The 22,073-nt window shown below is 36.7% G+C and overlaps 1 protein-coding gene across 1 annotated transcript in view; it reads left to right on the top strand.

Moving 5' to 3' along the window:
* The window catches only part of LOC138175288 (cation channel sperm-associated auxiliary subunit beta-like), a 214,697-nt gene that overhangs the window by 179,990 nt on the left and 12,634 nt on the right, over window positions 1-22,073 (top strand). Inside the window, exons 17-18 of the mRNA XM_069105681.1 lie at window positions 13,408-13,543; window positions 17,082-17,182. Of these exons, the coding sequence (XP_068961782.1) occupies window positions 13,408-13,543; window positions 17,082-17,182 (237 nt within the window). The remainder of the gene's footprint in view (window positions 1-13,407; window positions 13,544-17,081; window positions 17,183-22,073) is intronic.

Raw genomic sequence — 22,073 nt, 5'->3', positions numbered from 1 at the left:
CATCACTTTAGTTAATTTATACCCATATATATGTATATCCCTTTTAAATGTCATAAGTATACAATTCTCAATATTGACAGGTATTAGCTTCCCATATAGGGATGTAAACAGTTTGCTCTTATTAAATAAGAAGTTGTGTGTGTGTGTTTTCCCTATTTACCTTTCTGTGTCTCTCTTGAGTCTTCTATTTGGAGATCAGATTTTCTATTGAGCTCTGGTTCTTTCATCAGGAACCTCTGGAAGTCCCTTATTTCAGTGAATGACCATCTCCTTGCCTAAAAGATTATGCACAGTTTTGCTGGATAGCTGAATCTTGGTTGTAGTCTGAGCTCTTTTGCCTTGTGAAATGTCATATTCCCGTCACTCTGATCTTTCAGTGTAGAAGCTGGTAGGTTCTGTGTGATCGTGACTGTACTTCTGTGATATTTTAATTGTTTCTTTCTGATTACTTGCAGTATTTTCTCCCTGATCTGATAATTCTAGAATTTGGGTACAATATTTCTTGAAGTTTTCATTTTGGGATCTCTTTCAGGAGTTGTCTATTGGATTCTTACAATAACTCTTTTACCCTTTGGTTTTAGGAGCTCAGGTCAGTTTTACTTGAAGATTTCTTGGAAGATGTTGCCCAGGCTATTTTTTTCATTATGACTTTCTGGTAGACCAATAAATCTTAGATTATCTTTCCTGGATCTGTTCTCCAGGTCATTTATTTTTCCAAGGAGATATTTTTCTAATTTTTCATTCTTTAGGGTTTGTTTGACTGATTCTTTTTTTTTTTTTTGAGAACATATCATACATTTCTTGTTTTTTTTTTTTTACTTTATCAAATACTTTATTAACTTCTGGTTTACATCATTCATTTCTGCAAGATTTTTAATTACAATTTTTCTCCCCATTTTTCCCCTACCCACCACCCAAAATAGCGATCCCACTGGATATCCCCTCCTCTAATCTGCTCTCTCCCATATCTTCCCCCATCCCCATTCTGATTTTCCAGGAGGGCATGGTAGATCTCTGTGCCCCAGCGCCTGTATATCTTATTTCCCAGTTACATACAAAATAATATTAATAATAGTACATTTATTTATTTATTTAAACATTTGAATTTAAAACTTTGAATTCCAGATTCATTCCCTTCCTAGCTCCTGACCCAATCTTACTGGGAAGATAAGCAATTTGATATAAGTTGTACATGTGCAGCTATGCAAAACATTTCCATAATGGATATATTGTAAAAGACTGACTATATTTCCCTCCATCCTATTCCACCTCCCACTTGTTCCATTCTCTCCTTTGATCCTGTCCCTTTTCAAAAGTGGGTGTTTCCAACTTCCCTCCCCCCTAGCCTTCCCTCCCTTCCATCATCATCCCTCTCATACCCTTCCCCCCTATTCTCCTGTAGGGCGAGATACCCTATTTAGTGTGTATGTCATTCCCTCCCTAAGCCAAATTCAATGAGAACAATGTTGACCCATTCCCTTTTGCTTTCCTGTTCTTCCCCTCCATTGTAAGCTCTGGCAAGCTGGTCACACACCCCAGGACCTCCACCCTAGACTGCAATCCAGCCCCAAGCAGGTTTAAGCAGGAGCGATTGCCTCTCAGACTGGTCACTTGGCCCCCTATACTCTGCAGGCCAGGAGCTGAAGCTGCCACATAGTGGCCACTGCACATGGCCTCAGTGGCTTCTCCCTCCAGGGCATAAAGGCTGGACCACACTCCCAAACAACCGGATCCCAAAGTCCACACTGCAGTGACCTCTCACTTTGTCCTTAGCATCTATGTGTTGATGATTCTGGAAACCACCACAGCTTCTGGTGATCTGAAGTCCCTCCAGCCAGCGGGTGGTTATGGCCACCCTGAGGCTAAAACTTTGGTGTTCATGTGGGGCTGGGCTCAGCTCCCTGAGGGCTGTGCTGGCCCCTTCCTGCTGGCCTGCTGGACTGTCTTCAGTGGGAGGTTAGCTTCTCTCTGTCATTTTTTGGGTTCTGTTGCTCCAAAGTTTTTCTAAAGTCAATTTTCAATTTTTACATGATTTGGAGGAGGTGGAAGATGGAGCCATGAAGAAGTCCTGTTTCTTCTCTGCCATCTTTAGTATGACCCCCCTCTTTGACTCATTCTTAAGGACTCACAGAGTCATTAGCTTCAATTTGACTGATTCTAATTTTTAGCAAATCATTTTCCTCGGTTAATTTTTAACCTTTTCCATATGTTCAGATTTCATCATTAGGGATTTATTTTGTCCAGTTAGATTTTTGAACCTTGTTTTCCATTTCACAAATTTTACTTTTTAAGGAGCTGTTTTCTTTAATGATTTTTTTTTTGTACTTTGGCAATTGTAATTTCAAAATAATTCATCAATGTATTTTCTGCCTCTCTGATTTGACTTTTAAAATCCTTCTTGAGCCCTTCCAAGAATGCTTTTTGTGCTTGAGACCAGTTCATATTCCCTTTTGAGTCTTCAGCTGTGGGTATAGAGTCAATTCTGTCCCCTTCTGAATTTGGTTCTCCTTACTACCCATAATAGGATTTTAAAGTCTTTGTTTTTCTAATTTTTTCCCATTATGATTTCCTATTTCCTGGCTTTTAAAGTTAATTTCTGCTTCTGGGGTACAGAGAGCTCTGACCCATGCTTCTTATGCTGGGATCTAGGGGCCTGGTTATTAGCTTTGTGTATTGTGGCCTCTGGGTGTCTAGACTGCAACCACGGCCATGAATCCTTGGCACAGCCTCAGCCACACCATTCCTCTAGGACTCCCAAGCCTTCAGTTGGTTCTACTCTTTAAGGATTTTACCCTGGGTTTGATAGCCTCATGAGTAGCTGCTGTCACTGCCATGGGCCCTGGGGCCCTGCTCTTATCTATTACCAAGCTCTGACACATCCTTTATCCTGTGGTGAGACATATGGGAATTGCCCTTGCAGTGGGTGAATCAGTTTGCCTAGGCTCGCTCTGGCTCTGTGCCTGGGACCAGTATTTCTTTCTGCATTTTGTTGGTGCAGACTTCTGACTACTTCCCATCAAAGTAGTTTATTCTTCACAGAATGGGTGGTTTCTTTTCCAGCTACCAATCAGCTCTTTCAACTCTGATCCTGAAACCCATTTGGCACATCCCCATTTACAATGAACTCTGTCTCGGTTTTGACCCAAAGTGCTATTTGGATACATATGGATATAGACGGATAAATAGATAGATAAGAGATATAGATAGATATAGATGTCTAGATATGTGCTTATATATCCAAACAACACCCTACACACATATAAACATATATACATACACATGTAAATTATGCATGTAAATATATAAATTACATATAAATATGTATATGCATATATGTACACATATAAATTACACACAAACATACACAAGTCTATAGATATAGATATGAATTTTTAAATAGTTCTTGGCTTCATGACTGGGAATGTGACCTAAGACTTGGATCTTAGAGCTCAGGTCTCAGAATGGCACTAAATATAACCTCTGTTGTATATTTTAAAAGAAAAGAAAATAAAAGAAAAAAGATGGGGGAAAGATACTTTGAAATAGAGTAGATTTCAAAGTTGAGATGCAACAAATTCTAAACTACATTAGGGAAAGGGAAGGGAATAAGAATTTATATAGTACCTATGTGCTAAGCAGTTTACAAATAGTAGAAGGACATAGTATCAGTATATTACAGATAGAAAAGACCCTAGAGGTGATCCATTGAGATTCCTTCATTTCATGTATGAGGAAGTTTAGACTCATGGAAATAAGAGACTTCTTAAGGTTTCATTGGAAGCACATGAATTTGAATGCAAGTCATGTGACTCCAAATCCAGCATTCTTTCTACTGTACCATTAACATAAGCTACCCAAAAATCTGCTGTGGTTTCATGATTGGTTGTGGGGGTCACCTCAAATGAATTCACAGACTCAGACCACATTCAATCCAAGTGAAGGCATTTATTGAGGATAGCTCTCTCCAGTGGGTTGAGTTTCAAAAGGAACCAACAACTTCATTAAGACAAGACAGACAATTTTATAGTGCAATGATGTTGATTACACAATAGAAATTGTGAAACAAAAGGCAGGAGAGGTTTGTCAAGGGATTAGGTAATAAGGGAGGGGTTTATTAAGGGATTATGTAATGGAGGAGGGGTCCCAGCCTTGGTGGAACTGTGCATATGATTACTCACAATGCATAAAAAAAAAAAAACCTTTTGGGGGGGGAGCATTAATATATGATATTATAGCAAGTCTCTCTACATCATAAATTCACCTAAAAGACACCCTTTGCTATTATTGCACAAGTGCCTACTTAGGGAAAATCTGTTCTATTGATTTGCGGTCCATATCCTGCTCAGGTATTCTGGTGGTGCAGCTTTCTGATTGACTGGCTATTGTGGTCCTGTTAGATTAGATGGATGAGTGGTTGAGTGCATGGACATACCTGCTGTTTCTCTGAGAAATATGAGTTCATAGACATGTCTGTTATTCTGGTGAGGCATATGTGAGGAAGTTAGGATATTGAATTGGAGTTGGGGGAGGCAGTGGCTAGGTAGTGGCAGTGGATCAGCTGTTCAGGGAGGCCTATGAATGAGTCTGGGAGCAGTAGTGTGTTTAAAGTCAAATTTTGTAGTTAAATCAGGACATGACTGCTGGTCATAAGGAAGTTATAACATTGGGGGTGGGGCAGCTTCATTAGGATTCCATCACATCTAGATAATCAAGGAAGAACAAGGGAAACAAGGGATGATAATCATCTTCAATAGTTTCCTATCGCCATTATCAGCTTCTATCCATTTATTCATTTGTTTGTGGATTTGTTCATTTATTCTTCCATTCATCCACTCACTGAGTGTAACTACCCAAGGAATTATAGTGAATGTTATCATAAGTCTTTGGATGATGCCTGTTTGTTAGCATTTTGGAAATGATGGGATTTCCTAGGATATTAGCATAAACCATCTATGCTCCCAAAGAATTTTGTATAATACCACTACTAATAATAACAGTAATGAATTTATATCACTTTAAGGATTGCAAATTGCTTTGCCTATATTACCTCATCTTATCTTTATAATATCCTTGGGAGGATTCTTGGGAGGTAAGTGGATGTTTACTAAGGTGGTATAGAAAGGATAGTTATAGTAACATCTCTCCATACTAAGTATATACTCCTTTCACATAGAGGATTCCTGGGAAGAGTGGACTCAAATTTCAACAGCTCATATGGCCAAAGCAAAATCTCATAATCCCCAGTTACTGATAGTTCTATCCTCTCTTTGTGAATGCATCATGTATTTCACCTAGGTGTAGCCTTCTTTACTTGGCACAGAGTAAAGGACTTTTATAGAGTCCTGAAGTTGACTTTCCATGGTGTGTATAGTTTGCCCTTGGCGTTTCTTAGTTCCCAATATGTACAGTGATATCAGTCATTGTTACTTATGGACATTGTGACCCACTTTGTGTCTTAAGACTTTTTGAAGTTCATAAAGTGATAGTGTTAACCTGGTCAATCAGTGGGGGAGGAGGATTAGTAAGAAACTTGATCCCTTTCCCCTGAAAACACCTATTTCTGAGGAGTCTTTCAGCACTAGATAGTACCACCACTTGCCTGGCCTACTACTGAACATGATGGTTTTGAACTAATTTGCTTTGTTATGCATAGGTCAGAGATGTCTTATTCTTTAATTGAATCACCAGATAATTCTGTGTATCATCATCAGTATTCATACAATGATTTAAATAATTTCTTCTTTTTTAAAAAATAAACATTTATTGGTCTTTTTTTTATATCATCATAGCTATTCCAAACATCCCCTCCCCTTCACCTTTGTAGACAGTCATTCTATTTAATACACACACCCACACACACATATTTAAGACAGAAAAAGAAAAGAAAAAGAGGAAAAAATAAGTACAACAGATTAATACATTGAAAAAATTTTAAAATGTCTCTAATGTGTAATGTCTATGAATCTTCCACCTCCATGAAAGGATGGATTGGGAGTGTCCTTTCATATATCTTCACTTGAGTGATGCTTCATATTTATCATTTTATTGCATTATCTTTTGAAATTTTGGTGTATGGTTGTTGTTTCCATTTACGTGGTTATAGGTACTGTGTATATTGTTATTTTTGGCTTTGCTTACTTCACTCTGCATCAGTTCATATTGATCATTCCAAACCTCTCTGTATTCATCACATACATTTTTATAGCACATTATTATGTTAATATAACAAAATTCATTTACCTGTTTCCTAATCGATGGGCATTTACTTTGTTTCCAATTCTTTGTTGTCAAAAAAAGTGCTACTGTAAATATTTTGGTATTGTCAACCTTTTAAAAGTTTGGTTAAAGGAGACAAACAAGTAGTAATATACAGTTACAACATTTATTCTCTTAAAACTAGCAGACTTGTACAACGAGCCAGCCTAAGTTTCACTACTGAAAAAACAAATGAAAAAGCTTAAATACATTTTAGAACGATCACAATTCAGGGTGGCTGTATCACACAAATTTATGATCCCCATAAATGTCTAATCATTGTATGAGAAAAGCATTTTCTTAATTGGATAGATGGTAAATACAATAAAACAAGAGAGTTGAGAAAGTGTCAATTGAAAATATGATCCAGGATATCTGTGTTTTCTTTACTATTAACATTCCATTACATAGTATATGTCCAAAAATATTAAGATAAGGAAAAATCCCATTACTCAAGTTAATGCCTCAAGTTAAGGGTCTCATCCTTAAGGGCCATAAAATAAGCCTTGTATGACTTTGTTGACATAAGAAGAGGTATTCTCCAAACTCACTCAGAGGGCCCATTTGGAATTTTTGATCTCAGGATGTAGTATGTGCCAAGATAGGGGGAAACCCTACTTACGGCCTTATCTGGTCTCTGGAGTTTCTGAATAGAAAAAGGTATTTTTAAAGCGAGGCAAACAATCTGTTTGAATAATTTAGACTTTGGCCAAAAATATGATACTTAATGATTATCAGTATATGGGGACTTTCTTCTTATCAATGCTTTCTTAGGCTTGTTGTTGTTCAATTGTTTCAGTCATGCTTGATTCCCCATTTTGGGTTTTCTTGTCAAAGATACTAGAGTGGTTTTCCATATCCTTCTCTAGTTCATTTTGCAGATGAGGAAATGGAGGCAAACAAGGTGAAGTGACCTGCCTATTATCACACAGGTAATAAGTGTCTGAGGTCGCATTTGAACTCTGGAAGATGAGTCTTCCTGATTCCAGGTTTAAAACTCTATCTACTGTGCCACCTAATAGGATATAAACCCAGTAATAGCATCTCTGGTTCAATGGTTATGGATATTTTAGTCTCTTCAAATTGCATAATTCCAAATTGTTTTTCAAAATGGTTGTACTATTTGAAAGCTCCACAAACAACATATTAGTGTATCTATCATTCCATCCAATATTGACAATAGCCCTTTTGTTAATCTTTGTAAAACCTCAAGTTTGTTTTGATCTTGCAGTTATTTTAATCAAACTGTCTTGGCCTTCTGTGATTACATTAATAGTGGTAGGGGTGAAAACTGCCACTATTACACATACATGAGGAAACTGAGGCAAATGGAGTTTGAGGACTTTCACAGTGTTGAATAGAGTTAAATATCAAGTTCCAAAATGTGTGTTATCCAATTTAAAGATTTCTGATCTCTCCACCATCAAAATCACAGAATCACTAAATTTGAGAGTTAACAAGGATGTCAGCAACACACTTATACATTTAAGGAAACTTTACCATAACATACCTGAAAAGTAGCAGTCTTTGTGCCTCTTTCTGCTTCCTCCTTTTCTCTTCTCATGGGTTTCAGGTAGAACAATAATTCTTAGATTATCTCTCCTGGATCTATTTTCTAGGTCAGTTGTTTTTACAATAAAGTTTTTTGTGTTTTCTTCTCTTTTTTCATTCTTTTGATTTTGTTTGACTGATTCTTTTTGTTTCATAGTCATTAGCTTCCACTTGCCCAGTTCTAATTTTTAACACATTGTTTATTTCAATTAGCTTTCGAACTTCCTTTTCCATTTGACCCATTTTACTTTTTAAGGAGTTCTTCTCTTCAGTGAGTTTTGTGCTTCCTTTTCCATTTGACCAATTATACTTTTTAAGAAGTTGTTTTCTACAATCAATTTTTGTTTTTCCTTTTCCAAGCTATTGCCTCTGTCTTGTACACCTCTCATTTCTTTTCTGAATTTTTCTTCTACTTCTCTTATTTGGCCTTTGAAATCCTTCTTAATCTCTTCCAAGAGTTTTTTTTTTTTGGCTTGAGACCAGTTCTTATTTCCCTTTGAAGTTTCAGATGTGGGTATATTCACAATGTTGTACTCTTCTGAATTTGCGTTTTGCTCTTCCCAGTCCCCACAGTAAGAATCTATGGTCATTGTCCATTTCTCCTTTTTGCTCATGTTTTTTTGCCTATTACCTGACTTTTAAAGTTGAGCTCTTCTTCTGGAGCACAGGGGGCATTGACCCAAGTTTCTTGTTCTGGGGCCAGGGACCTGGTCACTGGCTTTGTGTGCTGGTAACTCAGGTGCTGGCAACTGGAGACTGTTGGGGGTCTGGCAGCTTCCTTGGTGCTGAGTTGAAGTCAGCAACACTGAAGTTCTCAGGGTGGGGGAGAGGGAAGCATCTGGACCCTGGAGGATGGCTGCCCCAAAATGCCAGAAAGTTTGACTGCTAGAGGACACTTTCCTGCCTTTAGTTGTGCTTCCTGAAGTTGAATTGAAACACTGGGATGTTTGGGTGTGTGAGTCTACCTTTTCTTCTGCCTGTGCCAAGGCACTGAAGGGGGAGGAAAAGGAGATTTTGGTGTTGGTGCTTGCCTGATCCACCACCCTGGGGCTCAGGATTTCCTGCTGGTTTGCTGAAGTGGGGCATGCTGATAGCTTGCTGAGATGCCTCCTGTCCTATACTGCTTACCTTCCCCTGGAGCAAGAGGGATCTTTCCCATTAATCCTCCAAGCTTCCTAGGTTAAAAGACTGCTGCACCCCATTACTCTGCTGGCTTAGCTGTTCCAGGGTTTTTCCTAGGGCAATATTTTCTGGATTTTTGGAGGTCAATAAAGGATAGTGAGAGCTACTTATTTCTTATTCTGCCATCTTTCTTGGCTCCTGGAAGTCTCTCTCCAAGCATTATTAATGAAAAAAAATAGCTTTTTAGGTACTTTGTAACACAAACCCAAAAGTCAAAAGAAACAGAAAATTAAATATACATCAGCAATTATAAGGACCTATGCAATTATAAAGAGTTAGCACCCTTATTAGGAGAAAAAAATGTATGCCCTCAGAACCCAAGGTGTTCAAGAGTCATGAAGGGAGTTAAATATTACATTGAACCTGGGAGTGATTTTGTTATGTTTTGAGGATCTTAAGGTAGGTGAAAAGTAATACATGGGGGAAGAAGAGGGATTGAATAGAACTTGTTATCTCACATAGTAGAGGCACACATAAAGACAAGTATACAAATAAGAAAGAAAGGATGGCCTGAGCTGGTCTCACATGAATCTCACTTTCATAGGGAACTGAGCAAAGTAATATGATTCTTCTCTCCTCCCCCATACAAACAGAAAGAGTTTCACATAAAAAATACATTAAACTCAATAGGTGGTATCCTAAAGAAAACATGGGATTAAGAGAGAGGGCAGAGCAGAGGCAAGATGGCAGAAGGAAAAGGAACATTTTTTTTTGCCTATTTTACTTCATAATAACCTGGAAAACATGCCAGGCTGAATTGTGATCAGTAAAGACAAGAAAAAGTCACAGTGAGAATTTTTTCCAGCCCAGGAAGCTTACAAAAACAGAAAGGTCTGGGGACACTGAGGTGGGGGATGGCCAGGAGTGCAGTGGGACAGCAGTAGCAGCCACTGTGGGAATGGGGAACTTTCTGGTACCCAGGGATGGAAAGGGAGCCAATAGAGAGCACCATGGCAAGAATCAGAGAGTAGAAAGTTATTCCAAAGGACCCTTGAACTAGTCCTGGGAACAGAAACAGATGTCATATGGTAGCTATTTCACTTATTACCCACTTCAGGGTCATAGATTTATAGAGTGACTACTATGGAAGATATCTTCCATATATATCTCAGAGATTTTCCCAAGTGGTTTTTCAACTTCTAGTTGAACTCCATTGATGGAGACCTTCCCAACTACTTACCACAATGTCTTTCATGCAGTAATATATAATTTTTTTTTTCTTGAATTAAAGGTAGTCATTTCATTTTCAGGCAGTTCTAAGTCACTTTAGCTCTAGATCTTATCATTGACTGGTATTACTTTCCAATTAAGATTAAAACTCCTCACCATTGATTTTAAGGATCTTGACAACTTAGTCCCATGCTTCCTGATGAATCCATTTACATAGAGTGAGGTCCCAATGTTCACCAGTTCTTCATTCTATCCAGTACAATTCTGCATTCCCTACCATACAGTAGACTTTATTTGAGACTTTACTCAAGCCAGAAAATATTTTTATCTCACCAATGCCTTTTCATTCAAGAAAACATAAAATCTGACTCAGATACGTGAGAGCTAGAAGGGAGCTTAGCAATTATCTAAGCAAGTGCTTTCATTTTATAGAGGAAAATGTGAGGTTAAGAGAAGTGAAATGATTTGCTTAAAGTTACAAATTTAATAAATGGCACAGCTGAGACTTGAGTCCAGTTCTTCTGACTGATATACTATATACTCAGATAACAGAAAGGTAAATTCTAATCCTGACTCAGTTCTGCAATAGAGTGCTGGACCTGGACTTAACAAGACTTGAGTTGAAATATGAGTTCAAACATTAGTTATTGTGGGATCCTGTGTGCTATGAAACCTAGGCAAGTCACTTAACCTCTGTCTTCCTCTTTTTCTTTATCTTTAAAATGATAATAACAGCACCTTTCCCTCAGATTTGTTCTGAGTTTAAAATAAGATTACATTTTAAAAGTTTATTTACATATTATGCTAAATTTTATTATTTTTATTAAAGTATATTTATAAAGTTATTAAAATTATTTAAATGCTTGCTATTCTTATCATAATTGGGTTGCGGTAATCTTGGGCAATATGCCCCACTTCTCTGGGGCTGTTCCCTCATTTGTGAAATGAGAGTTTGAAACTGATGACAGATCTTCATGTTTCAATATTCTCTCTGTCTCCAATCAAAAAGTATTGAAAATTTCCATATGTAATCACTTAACAAATCAACAAGCATAAAGCACATATCCAAATATTTTGCTAATCACTGGGGATAAATAGACAAAAATGAAACAAACCTTGTTCTTCAAGGGGCCTACAGCCTATAGAGAAGGAGAAATTTGGACATATAAGTACATACAAAATACATGCAAAACAAATTCAGGGTAATGGAGGGTCACTGGCAGCATGGATTATCCAAAAAACCTTCATGTAGAAGGTGAATTTTGAAATGCATTTTGAAGGGCACTAAAGATTCTGTGAGGGAGTTGTGAGGAGATAGTGAAGGAAGAGGTGAGGAGGAAGAACCTGCCCAAAGGCACAGAGACAAGAGATGATGTTTCCTGTCCATGGAACAGAAAGAAGGCCAGTTCGGTTGGACCATAGAGTGCATATATACAAAGACAGGAAAAATAGATTAGAATTAGGTTGTGGAGGGTTTAAAATGTAAAAAAAAAAAAAGCAGTTTAGTATTTGAACCTACTGAATTTATTGATCAGGGGACTGACATGGTCAAATCTGTGCTGTAGAAATGTCACTTTGGTAGCTTTGGAGTGCTATTAAAGAGGGAAGAGACTGGGGTCAGGGAAGGCAATTAGAAGGCTATTTCAGTAGTCCAGATAATAGCTGATGAGAGTTAAAATTGGATGGTAGCTTATCAATGGAAAAAAGGATGAATGTGAGAGATGAAAAGAAGTAGAAGAAACAAGATGGCATATAGGATTAAGGAGAACCAGGCACTGAATTTGTGATTTTGAACCTTTATTAGAGGAAGAATAGTGGTTCCTTAGAAAGATATAGGGAGATTGTGATAAGGGATAGGTTTAAAGAAAAAGAATGAATTTTGTTTTAGATATATTGAGTTGAGATGTCTTCCATGTCTCAGTGTCCAGCACTAAGCATGGTCGGAGACATAAATAAGAAATGACCAGACCATGTGGGTAGTTCAAGGAAGAACATGAACTCCATTTATTGATTCTTAGTACAAGAATTTTTGAGCAATGAGATAAAAAAGACTCAAGTATTCTTATCATTATCTTAGTCTGTTATATCCTAGAACTAGCACAGAAATAAAGCTTTTGTTCTCTAGGTGCCAGAAAGTCTTAGGAAGAGTCCTTTCATATGCAGTCACATTACAAAGTTCTCTTGAGAACTGACTTCAAGGCCTGAAACCAAAGCCCCATCATCAAGGACATCTGCATAGGAACTGACCACTTAAGAATCAGATATTTTGGTTTTGAACTGTTAAAGTCTGGGGTAGAGCCTATTGGTCTCAGAACTCAAACAACATCCTTTTAAGAGTAACCCATATCAAAAGACCCGAGGAGCAAGTTTAACAAAAAGCCAGAAGGGCCTTCTATAGGTGCCCATTGTGAGATATTTATCTGAGTTCTGAATCAGGCTTCCTTGGGTCCCCACAGAGGTCCAAGACATATTCAATTTGAAATGTCCAACAGGCAATTAGTAATGGATTTGGAGCTTGAGAGAAACTAGGGATGTGTGGTGTGTGTGTGTGTGTGTGTGTGCGTGTGCGTGCGCGTAGTGTGTATCTATATCTACATCTACCTCTATATCTAGGTGTGTGTCTTTAGGAATCATCTGCATATAGATGATAATTGAAAAAAAGGATTGCTGAAGAGACTACTAAAAGGGAGAGAGTAGAGAATGCAGATGTTCCAGCACAGAATTTCAGGCAATACTCAAAGTAAGGAGATGTGATGTGGATTATTATCCTGCAAAAGGAACTGAGCAGAGTCAAAAAATCAGGAGGAGAAACAAAAGAAATAATTGTCACAAAAAAACCTGATGGAAGAGAGATTATCTCAGAGGAAAATTAGGTTAACAGTATCAAGTGCTGTTTATGGAAATTAAGAAGGATTTACATTGAGAAAAGGATATCATATTTGGCCTTTTCTTGAATAATAGCCTACCTTTGGAGAGGAGAGTTTCAGTTGTGTGATGTGATTCAAAGATAGATTACAAGGTTTTGAGAAATTAGAGGCAAGAAAGTGGCATTTTATTTACTTCCTGAAATCCTACAGGAATTTTTTTTTTTAAATCCATTCTGTGGGGAAAAAAATTGAGCTACATTTTACTTTAAATAAATTACATTATTTACTAAATGGAAGTGAAAGCACAATTGATATGCAAGTTTAAAATAAATATGATTATATTTATTCAGTGTTCAAAAGTCCTCTTGTAATTCATTTTCAGGTTCTTCGTTTTATGTATCCACTTAACCAGTATCCTATCTCTTTGGCTATCAAACTTGGAGATAGCTCAACACCAATGGAGGGTCCATATCTTGTTACTATATCTGAACTGAATAATAGGACACACTGGAAGCTCAGTAAGATTTGCCTATTTCTAACTTGATTATTAAATGCAGAACCATTTAGACTAGAGATTTACAAATGGAAATATATATATCCCTGTGAATCTACAAGGAGTGTCTATGACTTCCATTGGGAAAAATATTTATAAATGGTGACCATTCTTGTTTTCCTTCTACTAGTTTCATTTTAGCATTGAGATAATAAATTGGATTCTCTATGTAAAATATTTTAGGATTTCAGCACTCCTAGATATAAACTTCAAGTTTCAAGTATAAAAATGTTGTAATCTATGGTCCTTGCTTGTCTTCATCTATCAGTATTTTCTCTTTTAACCTGTTTTCTTTCAAACCTTTGACTGCTGTTTGATCACTGGTATACCCAAATTTTGTATAAAAATGGAAATTATGAAATTTATGGAAGACATAAAGCTAACATATTGGCTTACAAAATCAGGATATGAAAAGATCTTGACAGGCTAAGATAGAAAATCGAAGCTAAGATGATTAATTTAAATGTGGATAAATGTAAAAGTAATGTACTTGATTTAAAAATGTAACAGCATAAATATAGCATGGGGAAATATGTGGTGAGAATAGAGTTCATGTGAAAAAGCTCTTGGGGTTCTAGTTGATTGGAATCTCAGTATGAGTCAGTGACATGATAAGGCATGCTGATGTGGTCTTAGGCTGTTTAGAGGGATCATATTCAGAGGAAGGTAAGTTATAGACCTATTGTACTCTGTGCTCATCTAAAGCACAGTGCTAAGTTCTGGACACCACATCTTGGGATAAACATTGATGATCTATAATCCATCAAGAGGTTCATAATCAACATGGTGAGGATGTGGGAATTTGTAGCCCGAAGAACAAAAAAAATGTCTAGCTGTTTAGTCTCAATTTTCTTGCCTATAAATTGAAACTGTAAAATATTCTTGACTAAAATTCTTTGTATACATAGACAATAATTAATTTTGACAGGGCATAAAAATGAATTAAATAAGAGATTTGAAGGTAGAAATAAGTTTAAACTCCTTTATTCTATATCCATACAATAATGACTGATGATGAGGCTCCCAAGAAAGTCAGGGAAGTGATACTTGACAACATAGGGGTGCAAATTCAGATTAATCTTTTTATTGTACATAGAACAAAAGAATATACATCTGCAACTATGAATGAAGAACAGAAGCTTTCTTTTACTTTGTGCACAATAAAAAGATCAATTTGAATTTGAACTTGGTAAGATATGGGCTCAAATTTCAAAGCTGTGTGCCTTTGAGTAAGTTACTAAACTTCTCTGGGTCTCAGATTCTAATGTCTATTTAGCTCAAAAATTCCATAAGCTTTCTATGTGATTGTATGATAAATATTGACCTCTTCAAAAAGTTAAGATGTGGGGCAACTACATCACAAAGAACTTGCATGAGTCATGTAGCAACAATGATAGAAAATGGATGAATCATTTACCTTTACTGAAATTTATGAGAACAGAAACATTTAATCAGCACACCAAAAATTTTGTGATATATCAGAATCCCAGAATGCCAGAGTTGAAAAGGACTCCATGAGATCATCTAGTCCAACATGATTCTGAAAAAGAATCCTTTCCAGTACACACTTGTCAAGAGATCATTTTTCTTTTGCTTGAAAACATGTAATGAGGAGAACCCACCACCAGACACCCCTCCCTCTCCACATCAAAATCTTGGTGAAATTTATTTAAGCCATAGGTTTTACCTCAAATTTAGAGTTTCTCCACAATGGGAATTAAAAAAAGTATTGAATGTAAATTCTTAAGAGAAATTTACATGTATTATCTTATTTCTGGGATATTTCAATTTCTGAATCTGTTTCTTCATCTGTAAAATGTTAGGCAGTTTTATCTCTAAGGTTCTTTTAGGACTGCAATTCCATAATTCTGTTATCCTCATCACAAATTTGTGAGTTTTTATTATTCCCATTATGTTGTTAACCCTCCTTTTTTTAGGGCTAGTTTCCTTGGCTAATTAGGAAGAATCACTGCAGTAATTTGCAGTTTTTCCTGTAAGTTTTAGAGGTTTTTTTTTCTATTTATAATTAACTTGCATCATTCTCATTTCTTTTCCCAATTTTTCCTCTACCATTCTTATCTCTTTCTTTTATTTCCTCAGGAATTTATATTGGGTTTGGGTTCAATTAGCATCTTTCTTTGAAGTCTTGCTTGCAGCTTTTTTCACATTGTTGTCTTCTAAGCTTATGTCTTCATCTTGCTTGCCACTGTATGGTCATTTTTTAAGTTTAAGAATTTTAAAATGTGTAGACTTGATTAGTTTCTCTCTTGATCAGTTATTTATTTCATTTTTTTACATTGAGCAGAAAATGCTTTTTGAAATGAGTGATTATGTAGTATATCAGCATCCCACATTTTGGAGAAAAAAAGGAAGGAAATCACCATATAAGTTTTACATATTCAAAAAAGGATTATTAAAGGGTGTTCTGTGTGTCTAACCAAAGCCTTAAGAGAGCTAGTAATGGGGGATGCTGTGCTGTTCTAAATCTATGTGAATACTGATGATGTAAATCTAAAGAATATTTTGAACCTTTCTCCTTTTGTGCAAGAAAAGTCCCATCTATCATGTCTATGAAATGCTCCCATTCTTTCCAGTGTGGTAAATAGCAGGGAATCAAGGTGTTACTTATTACCTCCATATTCAGATTTGCACTTTGTGATGTTTGAGAAGTGTCATTAGTTGAGGGGGCAAACAAGAGAGAAAGAGAAATTTTGAGGTAGTCTGATTCATCTCGTGACTGAATTTGACCCTATTTTCCTGTATCTCAAGAGCTTGAATAGGTTTCAGAGGAACTCTCTTCCAGATAGTCATGAGTTAATCCACTGAACACAGGTGGTAAAGTTTGTGCACACCCTGGACTTCTAATGTGACTCAAGACCCTATGAATATAGCAAACAGATTAATATTCACTTAGAACCTTTGATTGAGTACTTTATATAGTGGATCATCTTGCATGTATACAAAGGGTCATCAGACCTAGTGCTAGAATAAGGCCTGACATAGTTGGTAACCCAAAAGTTATGATTCAGAGGTCTTAGCAAGCCCATTGGTGGGAGTCTAAATATTTGTTCAACATTTCTATGCTGGACTTTTTATAAAATTAAAAGATTGGTGACTGCTAGATTAATCAATTTTAATAGAAAGGCAATCAGATTCAAATGTATGAAGAGATCAGTCAAAAATAATTTGTTTGGGGCTTGATATACATTTTTTTCCATAGATGAATTATCTATGTTGGTCATGTTCCCAGGCCAGACCCAGAGTCTATTGAATCTACAATATACCTGAAACATAAAAGTGAACTAATTTTATTACCAGAGTGACTGAGATCAAATAATTTCACTTCTCTTGGCTTTAGCTTCCCATTTATAAAATGAGAATAATTAAATGTTTTGTAAACCTTAAAAGGTTACATAAATGTGAGCTATATGTTAACCACCATGAATGATAATATTTTGATGGGAAAATATTCATGCCTGAAAAATATCTTGGTCATTTTACAGAACAAGTAATTACAAAAAAATTTACAAGAATGAAATTGTACATAGAACGTGGCCTTTCTCATACTGTGTATAATCCAAAGGATCTCAATCTGAGCATAATGGTAAGTTCATACATTTTTGCTTATTTTCTCAATTTTAAAAATCTGAATAAAAGTTTATACCATGTATTAACTAAAATAATATTCTTCTGAAGGTGTTTACAATCTGGAAAATATTTTGGTGACTGAAAGGAATATTATCTCCAGATGTATTCATGTGAGCCATTTTATGTCCATGGGAAGAGTATAATCTCTTTTTTACTTTTTTTTTGAGTTTTTGGGGTCACCATGACTTGTGTCCAAGAAGTGGAATAAAAGGCATCATCAAGTGATTCCTAGAAAGGACCCTTGAAAGGATGGGGACTGGCTTTGTATTGAAAATGAGATCTGTACAGTCCAGTGATTGCACTGGTTATCTACAAAATGTTAAAAAGCCCTAAAGGAAGGAATGCCATCAATCTATTGTGGAAATTCTATATGGATGGCTCATGGGAATATATGAACAAGAATGACATAGAATTAAAGATCATGGAAAGCTGTGATCTAGGTTGGTGATGGGAGTACCCACAATGTCAAGATGATGACCTCAGTTGAATAATATTGTATAAGTCATTCTAAAGGGGAGAAATAATCTTTGAGAGCTTATTGTGTATCTAAGACCTTGATTTAATTCTGAACTGGCACCATGTGAGCTGTATCTGTGTTCATGTATGTGTGTGGGTATTTCTTGTGCATGGGAAATAGAAGAGGCAGGTCCCATATTTCATACTTGGGTATACTATTAATCAGCTCTCAACTGCTATATGTGTGTGTTTGTGTATACTGAGATAGTACTATATAGAATATATAGGAACTATATAGGGCAAGGTGTGGGGGCAGGTTACAAATTGGAAACTGTGCTCCCCTGCAAACATTATGTTTAGGTTATATCTAACTAAAATGATTAGGGATGACCTTAGAGGGAAAAGGGAACCTTAGAGGCCATATAGAGTATGGAAGAGTCATATAGAAGAATGAAAATTTAAATCTACCTCTTATTTGTTATTGTAACTTTTGTTGAAAGTATGTGCCAATGAGTTGAATATCTCTCTCTCTTTCTCTCTCTCTCTCTCTCTCTCTCTCTCTCTCTCTCTCTCTCTCTCTGAGTCACTGCCCAAAGATCCCTTATATCATCAAACCTGTGGTAATAGAAATAGACTCATTTTACATAGCTTTTTGGGGTTGACAAAGTGCTTTTCCCTCAACAACACTGTGATATATCTCATACTAGTAACATCATTCCTCTTTTACCAATGAAAAAACTGAGGTACTGAGAAATTAAGCGCCATTAGTCATTAAATAGCTAGAGCAAAGATTTGAATGAAAGTTTCTTGACTGTCAGTTCAGATTTCTTTCCATTACACCATCTTTCTCATCTACTTGAGAGGCTTTATCAGACCCTGGTTACAATCCTGTTTCTAAGTAGTAATTTAATACACATGTGCCAAAAATGCTTTTGTTTGTTTGTTTTGTTTCTAAAAACCCATTACCCTAGAAGCCAAGATGGGGGAGTAGCACCAGAAAGAAGGAAAGCAAGCTTTACACCCTCCTCCCTCCCCCCTGACAATTCATACAAATGGTTCTAGAAATGCAGTAGGCCAGGTCTCGACTGGGAAAACTGAGAAAAATATCTTACCAAGCCATTTTTCCAGACCAGGACAAATCCAAAGACCAGAGAGATCTGTTAACAGTAGGAATGGGGTCTGGCTAAGAATGTGCCACACAGAGTATTCTAGCATATGGTCATGCACCAGGGGAAGAAAGAAATCCTAGATCCAGTCTAAACTTGTGTAAGGTATAGAAACATATGTCAGATGGCAGCTCTGTCACTCACTATCCAGGTCCATGTCATAGATCCAGGGCAGACTGAGAAGGACAGCTGTGCCTGTGGGTAGCATTTATGAGTAAGGAGTGAGCCATTTGCTGTGTATCAGTCAAGGAACACTTCAGAAGCAAGCAGCAGCTGTGTGGCTCAGACCTGAGAAGTTTAGTCTCAATTTCAGCTTCCAGAACAGTCTAAAGTCTGGAGAAGAATAACTAGGCCAAGGAATCAGAGACTAAAGGGGAGTTCTATCACTGTGAACCAGCAGAGAAGCAATCTATTGAAATTTCAAACTAGACAAGCTCACAGTTCTGTTGCTCAAACCTAAACCCAAGTCAAGAACTTGTAGATCTCATTCCACATTGGAAGCAATTAGATTTTTCCCTGGATATGATATCTCCACTTTGGGAGACTGAAAACTTGCAAGTTCCTAGACTGAACTGTATTTGAGGATTAGAATAATAGAACCCTTATAGTTTCCTTCCCTATAAAATGAGCTGGAGAAGGAAATGGCAAACCACTCCAGTATCTTTGCCAAGAAAACCCCAAATGGGATATCATTAGACACTAACTGACATTAAATAGTTATTTAGACATTAACTGAAATGACTGAATAGCAACAATAGTGAAAGAAATCAACATCAGGACTTGAGAGGACATAAGCTCAGCCCTAACATTACCCCTAGAAATGTAATGAACCTAGCCTTTAAATAAATCCCAAAGTCAGAAAGTAGACTGAAAAAATTAAAAAATAATCCTTGCCTTTCCCCCCTCAAAAAGAAAGAAAAATGATAATATTAAAACAAAATCAAAAGCCTGAGAAAAGGAAGAATATATAAGGTATCTCCTAGCAAAAACAAATGACGGATTTGATAAAACATTGAAAAATCATTGTACTACTCTTTTTTCTTGTTGTGTCCAAAGAGTGAAGATTCCACTTCAGTCGTAAAAGAGGGACCATGAAGTGAAGGAGCAAAGGGTTGAGATGCATCTCTCCTGTCCCCTCTCTCCTTTAAAGCAACTGGGTTAAATAACTTGCTCAAAGTTACACAGCCAGTTATTTTTGTGTGGGTGTTAAGTATCTGAGGCTGGAACTGATCCCAGGTCCTCCCCATTCCGGCGTAGTGCTCTTACTCACTGTACCACCTAGCTGCCTCGTGGCTAATAACTTTCAAATCTACTTGTCTTACCCTACTTTCTCTGATAATCTCCAAGTTTGCATCTTCACCTGCCTTTCAGACATCTTGAACTGGATGTCCAGTAGATAATGTAAACTCATTATGTCCAAAATGGAACTAATTCTGCTCTCCCCAAAACCTGTTTGCCTCCTACCTCTTTAATTGCAGTTGAGGGCAACATCATCCTCCCAGTTCCTCTCATGTTCACAACTTCTGATCCATCCCGAATTTCTTACTAACTTCTGCCCTTTTCCCTCTCTATTTACTGTGTTGTTAAGGTTTATTGATTTCACTTTTTTTTTAACTCTCTTTCCTTTCCTCTGACACAGCCACCTCTCATGTCCAGGCTCTAATCACATCATGCTTATATTGTTGCGTTAGCCTGATGGTGGGTCTGACTGTATGAACTCTCTCCCCACTCCAATTTATCCAACATTATAATAGTAAAAAAGTGATTTTCCTAAAATAAAGGTATGATCATGTCAAACTCCTACTGAATAAACACTTAATGGTTTCTATTGCCTCCAGGGGCACATACAAGACATGGTTTAACATTCAAAGACCTTAATAATCTAATCCTTAATAATCTTCCTACCTTTCAAATTGTCTTACACTTTACTCTCCACCACATACTCTTTGATGTAGTGTTTCCTGTTTGTTTCATAAATAATATATCCCTTCTCTCAGCTCCAGACATTTTTTCTGACCGTTCTCCATACCTGGAATGTTCTCACTCCTACATTCACACTACTGATTTCCATGGCTTCCTTTTTTTTTGATCTTTATTAATTTGTTTACTTTCAGTTTACAAGATTCATTTCCACAATTCCTTGAGTTTCAAATTTTCTCTCCTGCCCCCCCCCGCCATAGCAGCATACAATCAAGTATAGTATCTGCAAATACTTTCACATTAGACATTAGTCAGGTTATAAAGAAGGACTGTATCAGATGGAATGAACAATTGGGAAGAAGAAATAAAACCAAACAGGAAAAAGAAAAAGAGCAAGTAGTTTGCTTCAATCTGGATTCAAACTCAGTTCTTTCTCTGGATGTAGACATTTCTCTCCATCATGAGGCTTTTGGGGTTGACTTATAACCCTGAATTGCTGAGAAGAGTCCAGTCTATCAAAGTTGGTTGTCACACATACATTGTGTCTGTACTTGTGTACAAATTTCTCCCGACTCTTCTCACTCAGCATCAGTTCATATAAGCCTCTCCAGGTAGATATGGAGTCAATCTGCTCCTTGTTTCTTATAGCAGAATAGTATTCCATTACATGCATATAACACAACTCATTCAGCCATTCCACAAAATGAGCTGCTATAAACATTTTTGTTTGTGGGTCTTCCTCCCACTTCTATGATCTCTTTGGGATACAACTTTAGAAGTGATATTGCTGGGTCAAAGGGTATGACATTATTTATAGCTCTTTGGGCATAATTCCTGATTGCTCTCCAAAAAGGTTGGATCAGTTCTCAATTGCACCAGTAATGCATTAATGTTCCAATTTGTCCACATCCTCTCCAGCATTTTGTCATTTTCCTGTTTTGTCATCTTAGCCAATCTGACTGGTGAGATGTGGTACCTCAGAGTTGTTTTGATTTGCATTTCTCTAATCAATAGTGATTTAGAGCATTTTTTCATATGCTTATAGATATCTTTAATTTCTTCCTCAGAAAACTGCCTGTTCATATCTTTTGACCATTTATCAATTGGGGAATGACTTGTATTCTTATAGATCTGACTCAATTATCTGTATATTTTAGAAATGAGTCCTTTATCAGAGACATAGGTTGTAAAAATTCTTTCCAATTTTCCACTTCCCTCCTAATCCTGGTTACATTGGATTTGTTTGTAAGAAGCTTTTTAATTTAATGTAATCAAAATTATCCATTTTGCATTTTATAATGCTCT

This window comes from Petaurus breviceps, unplaced genomic scaffold (genome assembly GCF_028583685.1).
Source record: "Petaurus breviceps papuanus isolate PSGF00001 unplaced genomic scaffold, PetGlider_PUasm1.0 77, whole genome shotgun sequence".
In the NCBI taxonomy this organism is placed as follows: Eukaryota; Metazoa; Chordata; class Mammalia; order Diprotodontia; family Petauridae; genus Petaurus; species Petaurus breviceps.
This window is presented reverse-complemented; position numbering and strand designations above follow the sequence as displayed.